This window comes from Lepidochelys kempii, chromosome 1 (assembly GCF_965140285.1).
Source record: "Lepidochelys kempii isolate rLepKem1 chromosome 1, rLepKem1.hap1, whole genome shotgun sequence".
Classification (NCBI taxonomy): Eukaryota; Metazoa; Chordata; order Testudines; family Cheloniidae; genus Lepidochelys; species Lepidochelys kempii.
The window spans coordinates 250,228,899-250,236,577 of NC_136380.1; the positions used below are offsets into that span (position 1 = coordinate 250,228,899).

The window sequence follows — 7,679 nt, forward strand, 5'->3', positions numbered from 1 at the left end:
TTAGCTTTAATACAATTTTTATATCAAAAGATGTACGTAAGCAGATCAGGGGCCTTTGCAAGAAGAATGGACTCCAATAGAAAAGGAGGACTTGTGGCACCTTAGAGACTAACAAATTTATTTGAGCCTAAGCTTCCGTGAGCTACAGCTCACTTCATCGGATGAAACCTGACTCCAATAGGTCTTTCCTATCTCTTACTACAGTGATCCTGTCAGGAACTGGGGCCTGACCTTCAGGGAACCTTTACCAGTTGCACTGTTTGTAATCAACTTACCCTGAAGGCTGCCAACACACAGACTTTTGTTTTGGTTAAAGCCCTTCTCTTTCACTGTACAGTACGTGATAGGAAAGTTCAAGGTGTACTGGCAACAGGAATTTCCTTTGCTCCACCCTTCCCCCTGAACGTTAGGCTTGAATTTTATCGAGGACTTGCAAAATCACCTTCAAAGCTGCCATTGACTGCATATTGATTAGCACAGCTGCTCGGCCAGGGTTCCAGCATGAAGCTCTTTACCATCGTGCCCTGTACTACCATCACCCTCGTCTTCCTCTCCATCATTCTTCGGAGTTCTTACTTAGCAGGTAATTCTGTTCTATTTAGGTTCTTATACTGCAGCCGTCACCTAGGTATATGAGTGCCTTGCACCTCAGCAGTCAGGTGATTAACGGATTAAACAAAGATTTTGTTCTTGATTTATGCAAGAAACAAGCCTCTGTCCCTTAGCTAAGAAGTGTAAAGAACTGGTGCTGGTTAAAATTAGTGATAGTTACTGCAAAAGGATTCCTTGAGGGGAGCACTCACAGTATCATTCTGAAGAGATCTGATGTTATTAAATGCAGCAGTTTTTCAAAACTCCCATGCGCCTTTGCCAGGCATGTACTTTAACAGTGCCACAGACCGAGTCTGCTGATTCAGCTGTAGTTTGCTCTGTAGGATGTTAAGTACTGGAGGCAGCTACAGAAGAGACATGTGGTTTCCATACTCAACCTGCTGGGTTAAGCGATCACTTTAAAGTATCCAGCATTTTTCAGTATAATTTGGTTCAGTCTTTAACTGCTAATTATTCCAGACAACTGATTTTCGCTGCTCCCTTGAGAGGAGTGGCTGCTTAAAACAGGGCAGGTATTTTCCTCTCAGGATATTGCGTCCATTTAGGTGTCAGAATTTCTCTAGATCTTTTAGCAGATTTTTAAAGATGGGCTACTTAGGGTACATCTACACTATCCTGAAAGCCCCACAGCACTGCTGCGGTTGGCTGGCTCAGCTGAGTCTGGCTGCAGGATACACATTCAGGCTTGGGCTGGAGCCCACGAGGAGGGAGGGTCAGAGACCAGGCCCCAGCCTGAGCCTGAACATTCAGACTGCTATTTCTAGTCCCGCACCCCAAGCCTCATGAGCCTGAGTTAGCTGACCCAGGCTCTGAAACTCAGTGCCATGGGCTTTTTATTGCGGTGTAGCTGTACCCTTAGTTTGCTTTCACAGTAACTCTTTTTCAGCTAGACCAAGGGTGGCCAACCTGTGGCTCCAGAGCCACATGCGGCTCTTCAGAAGTTAATATTTTAACGGCTCCTTGCACAGGCACGAACTCCGGGGCTGGAGCTACAGGCTCCAACTTTCCAATGTGCCAGGGGCTGCTCACTGTTCAGCCCCTGGCTCTGCCACAGGCCCTGGCCCCACTCCACCCCTTCCCACTCCCTCCCCTGAGCCTGCCATGCCCTCACTCCTCCCCCCAGAGCCCCCTGCATGCCACAAAACAGCTGATCAGGAGGTGCAGGGAAGGAGGCGGAGGCACTGATTGGCAGGGCTGCCGGTGGGTGGAAGGCACTGGGAGCAGAGGGTGGGAGCTGATGGGGGGCTGCTGACGTATTTCTGTGTCTCTTTGGCAATGTACATTGGTAAATTCTGGCTCCTTCTCAGGCTGGCCACCCCTGAGATAGACTGTAAAAGTAGAGATTATAACCACAACGCTGCTTTGTACTTCCGTGGTGCCTTTCTTCCAAAGATCGCACATTATTTTACAAGCTTCACAACATTCCTCTGAGGTAGTTATTAACCCTGTTTTACGAGTGGAAAAACTAAACACAAATGGATGAAGTGAGCTGTCCAAGGTCATGCAGCAAGTTGTAGCAGAAGTGGGAAAAGGAACTGGAAGTCCAGACTGCTCCTGCCCTTCTCTAAGCTGCTCTCGATATAGCTGTGCAGAGGAAAGGACAGGATTCGCAACTCACTGAGGCCAACTGACCCAAAGTCTAGGGTGGCACACAAGAACGTTATTCTGAGCGGGAAGATTTCTTTAGTATTTCCTGTAACCTCAAGTTTTGTGGCTCTAGATTTCTAAAAACATGGAACAAAATTCCTGAAAAACAAAACCAAACCAAAAGAGGAAGGATGGTTTTGCGGTTAAGACACTAGACTGGGACTTAGGAGACCTTGTTCAGTTCTTAGCTCTGTCAGCCTTCCTGTGTGACCTTGGACAATTCATTCAGGTGGGGATTTTCAAAGAGGCCTAAGGAAGGAAGACAACTCCTAGGCTCCTTTAGAAATCCCAGCTTTATTCTCCTTGTGCATCAATTCCCACAGTTGTACAAACGAGATAGTATCTCCTTTCCTCCCACTATTTGGCTGTCTTGTCTATTTAGGCTATAAACTTTTGGGGGCAAGGACTGACTTTTCCTGTTTGTAGAGTGCCTGGGCACAACGGAGATGTGATAAAAAAATTAAGCATTCTTTAGGTCTTTCGTGACAAGAGACGCTTCTTTCTAAGTTAGTGCTGACAATGGTGGTCTGAGGGGAAGGGAACCCAAAGGAGACAGCATCCTAGAACACACATTTGGGAACTGTGGGCTTTAACAGTAGAAGCACTGGCAACGTACAACAGCCAGACAAGGGGCAACCTCCTCCCACACTAGTGAGTTGTAGATCAGCTGAACAACGGGCACTGTCAGACAGCACCTGCCCTGGCAGAAAACCCCATGTGCTGACATTTCACCTGTGCCACAGGAAAAAGCTCTTTTCCCCAGTGCTTCTTGCAGAAGAGGATCATCATCAGATTGCCTGTGGTCAGCAGACTCCAGCCGGGCCAAGACATTTCTCCATTTCCTGTCTTTGTTTTTCTGCCTACCGAACTTTTTCTCCTGTGCTTTTTCCTTCCAGAGGCCGAAATGAGCTCCAGTGTCTCCTTGACAGACCACGGGGGCAATGGGAGCCAGTGGCCATGCCCTGGTAAGACTTCTTTGATTCATTACTACAGCTCCTAAGCCTAGTGGTGAGATTACACAAAAAAAGCATCGAAAGGCAGCTATGGGGTAGGATTTATGTACTATGATGCACTTAACCGAAAGCTCAGGTTATGGGTAAAGTTCTGTGAAACATTTTACTAGAATCCTAAATTCATGTGATATGGGTGGCTTTTGAGGCCTAGTGCTTCCTGGGACCAGTCAGCCCAGGTTCACAACTTTCACGGGCCTGGACTAATTCAGTTAGCACAGCGTTTGGTTCCACATCCCTTTCCACACAAACCAGACCTTTGTTTTCTCAGGCACCCAGTGGTTTGAGCCCCTTCCCTCCGAGCCAGACCAGCCATGTCTGTAGGGTGTGAAAAAAACCCTTCTTAAAGAGCCCATTGTCCCCTCCCCACAATCCCCAGTTACCAATCCCTCCCCAAACTACCTAATGCACTGAGTTTAACTAATCCAAGAGCCTCCTTCCAGCTGCTAGCTGCTCCAGTGCTTCCAATCTCATCCTCTTTCCCAGGTGCCAAATATTTCTGTGAGCCATGCACCTCCACCGGACTTTTCCCTGCTTCAAAATGACCCCCCACTCACTCACACATAAATGAGATTTGCCTTCACTCCCCCCTGACTTTTTTTCTTGGAACAGCTACTTTTACCTTAGTCCATCCCTGGAATCAATCAGTGGACAGATGCTGAACTAGGTGTTTTCCCCTTGAGGGAGCAGCAACTCTTGAATGGGAGGGTTAATATTGTCCCCCACCACCCTCTGCATTCAGCTAAATGAAGGCAGTTGGCCAGAGAGTGTAAAACTGGGGCATGAGGAGTTGGAGAGCGCAGAATGTAGAGGCCAGGATCAGGTACATGCAAAAGTCATTCCCCCACCTTCCCTCTGGCAAAGAGAAGTCTGTTCTGTGTAAAATGACCTGGATGGCTCGTTTTGCTTTCTCTGCCATCAGATGTGCAATTCTGCCCGGATGTAGCCAACTGCTGCCAGCTCGGGGTAGACGAATACGGCTGGATTGCAGCTGCTGTTGGCTGGAGCCTCTGGTTTCTGACTCTCATCCTGCTCTGTGTGGATAAGATCATGAAACTCAGTCCCGATGAACCCAAGTATTTGCAAGCATGAGACGTGGCAAGCCAGCAAGAACCAGCATCCGCCACGGTCATCCAGGGAAGAGCAGATGGGTTAAGAAGCAATTGAACTGCTTTGCTGAAGAAAGAAAAGGACAGTCAGGCCTCTTATACTAAAAATGGGTCCAGATCCAAGTGAGGCATGGTAGTGCCTTCCCCAGGAGGTTTTATAGCTGATCCGCTTGAGCCAACCAAGTCCTGGAGTGGATTCCAGTCCCTTGTAGTAATTTACAATTAGTCCTATGATGCAGAATGCCCCCTCTTTCCTGGATACCTGTACTCTGCTATGAGCTTGCCACCTGCAATTCACCTATCACTAGCCCACATAACACTTACAGAGGACAGTTCAGTACCCAGCTTTTGACCGTCGAGCAGACAACAGGTTAGTGAAGCTAATTTTATTTATAAAAGACCCACCATTAGCAGCTCCATACTTAAGAGTGTGTAACCTGGGCCAAATCCTCAGCTGGTATGAATTGATGTAACTCCACGGCTTTTATGGAGTTGTCTTCACACAAAAGTTGCACTGGTTAAATTAAAAGTGCATTAAAACTGATTTATTTAAACTAGTGCAGACTTCTGTGTGGACACTCAAGGCTTGTCTACACAATAAAATTGTGCTGGTTTAATTTAGAACTGATTTAGTTCAGCTAGTGCAACTTGTGTGTGTGGATTCTCTTGAATCAGTTCAAAATTGCACCAGTTTAATTTAAACAATTTTTAAAATTATATATTTAAACCACCATGAACCCATCTGGACTCACTTTGGTTTACGAGAGCATCATTTTGTTTTAATAATCAAGATCAACTTAAACTAAATCCAAAAAAGCCACCGTTAAACCAAAGTAAGTGCGTCCACAACAGGTTTGCACTCTTAACTAAATCAGCTTAAATTCACACCTCAGGTTCCAACTGTGCAACTTTCCTGTCTAGACAAGGCTCAAGTCAATTAAAAAAACAACCTTTAAGACCTTGTCTACACCTGTGGTGGTGGCGGCATATAGGGACATGTAGCTCCACAGCACAGTGAAAAGTGGGGAGGCAGTGGGACCTGCAAGGCACTGCTCAGATGTGTAGTGGGCTGGGTAGGGTATATACCCTAACAAGACACCATTTAATACAAGGTAACTCCTCTGTGGAGAGAAATGCTGAGCTGAAATTTTAACATCAGGAAATGAAGCATGAAAAAGGAAGGACTTTATTCTTTTGTGGCTTTTTTATTGTGATTTTTTTTTAAACATGCGCAGAAATACCAGTAGGAAACAATCACAAAACATCGCTCATCAAGAAAACCTCACCATTTCAACATGCAAAAATTAAACAAAAGCAACAGTCACCTGACAAATATTGGTGTTGGACCCGCCAACTACTCCTTTTCACAAAAAATATATATAAACTTGTATATTTACAAACTTACAGAAACAAAGGATTTGTATTTTGTTGTCATTGATTGAAAGAACAGTGAGTTGACAGTTAAACACTGTAAATTACGGATGAATGACAAATCTTATAGCTATATACACACAATGGTTTTGTCCTGATCTATTATTTTAATGTGTATTGGTCTGACTGCAACATGATGTGTGTTGTCAAAAATACCACATACTGCCTAGTATCTACCTGCTGCAGAACCCTTTCTGTTCTTCGCCAGTTTTAGGGAGATCGTTCTCCAGATTAGAAATAGGTCAGCAGCTGCTGGAAGTGGGATTAGCTATGATTTCTGTAGTTCTTTCACTACCCTAGCTAAGTTTGGAAAAAAAAATCACGGCTCCTGATACTGTGCAATTCCACCACAAAACATACTTTATACACCAGTGTTGTGGGGCAACAGCCTCCCATTCTCAGCAAGAGGCAGGTCTGAATTATATTGACTAAATTAATTATTTAGAATTTCTGTTGTTAAATGGATATATCCCAGATCCCCACTCCTGTGTAAATTTCTTATGTAGTACAAGGGCCTTGTTTGCAAGCTGCATAAACCCTTTGCAAAGAGACAACTACACAGTACAGCATATGATTTTAAATACCTATTTGGTGCTTGATCCATAGCCTTTCAGTTGGACTCACTCCATTGACTACAGCGGGCTTTGCATCAGGCCCTTAAGGAAAATGTAGTCCTGTTTATGAATGTCATGAGTATAATACTACCATCACCAATATGCTCTGGGGTCCTCAGAAGTGGTGGCTGTATCCAAAAAGCTCCTAGGTACCAGTGCAAACAATTTAACAGTCCCATTTGTACACAGTAAGTTATGATGTAATTAAAACTCTTCTAAAAACAGAGACGGTCAACGAGGCATGTATTATATTTTTGCAATGATGACACGTGTTGTGAGAGACAAGCACAATGTAAAATCTACACACACACACGGCAAATAGCCAACTGGTCTTCCAGTAACAGGACTTCAAGAATTAGACAGCAGTTGCAGAAAGTGCAAAATAAAAGGTTGTATCCAAGGACTCTGGAAATGGGCCTTCTAAAGACAAATAGAAAACTAACTAATGAGCCGTCATATGCACAGCAGGGTACCTCAGAGCTGGTGCACAAGAGTGCACAGTACCCAAGTACAACCAAAAGTTTATTTGTGATGTGCCGCTACATTTGTTAGCGTATTTGGGAGGTGGAAAACACATCACAGTAGGGTTTATGTTGTGGAGCTGTTAAATAGCTTCTTTCTGACTGACAAAATCACAACAGAAGGTTTATCAATGTGAAGATACACAACAAATAAGATGTCCAGTTTTCATCTGTAAGCCAAAGACGATTCAGTAGTACAGCACCTTTTACAACTGTGTTCTTTAGGCAAAACCATGAAGCATTTAGTCTGCTACAGTCATACTGCTAATAATAAATACATCCGACCAGAACCTCAGCTGGTGTAAATCTGCATAGTTTTATTGACCTCCAGTGGGGCTATACCAATATACCCCAGCTGTCCCAACCTTTAGTTTCGGCATTACAAATTAGCAAAGCCAACCAATCTCTTTTTCACAGTACAGAACATTAAGCCCAACTAATTTGTGTGCAAGCTTCATTTTCACCTGCGATAAACCTCACAACTCTTAAGCTAGTACATACTGTACGGGTGTTATCGGATTGTTTAAGATGTTTTAAGATGTTTGGTCCCCAAATGTCTAAGACAAAGCATGCTGAAATGAACACAGACTGACCAAGTGATCTATTAAACTGTGAAATAACCTCCCACAGATGACGATGGAAGTCCCAATGCTCAAATCATTTAGAACTTGACTAGTGCACTGCACAGAACCACCTTGCATTCGCAGGAAGATGGACTAAATGCCTTCCCCATCT

General features: G+C 44.4%; 1 protein-coding gene across 1 annotated transcript; it reads left to right on the top strand.

The window, feature by feature from the left end:
• Positions 1-339: 339 nt before the first annotated feature.
• On the top strand, positions 340-7,239 carry TMEM213 (transmembrane protein 213). The gene is made up of 3 exons (XM_073322853.2): positions 340-583; positions 3,156-3,224; positions 4,192-7,239. The coding sequence occupies exons 1-3, from the start codon at positions 502-504 to the stop codon at positions 4,359-4,361; spliced, it is 321 nt and encodes a 106-aa protein (XP_073178954.1). The 5' UTR covers positions 340-501; the 3' UTR covers positions 4,362-7,239.
• Positions 7,240-7,679: the final 440 nt, after the last annotated feature.

Coding starts and splice junctions, on each gene's coding strand:
- TMEM213 (XM_073322853.2), top strand. CDS start 502: ATGAAGCTCTTTACCATCGTGCCCTGTACTACCATCACCCTCGTCTTC. Junction 584..3,155: donor TCGGAGTTCTTACTTAGCAG/GTAATTCTGTTC, acceptor TTTTCCTTCCAG/AGGCCGAAATGAGCTCCAGT. Junction 3,225..4,191: donor GAGCCAGTGGCCATGCCCTG/GTAAGACTTCTT, acceptor CTCTGCCATCAG/ATGTGCAATTCTGCCCGGAT.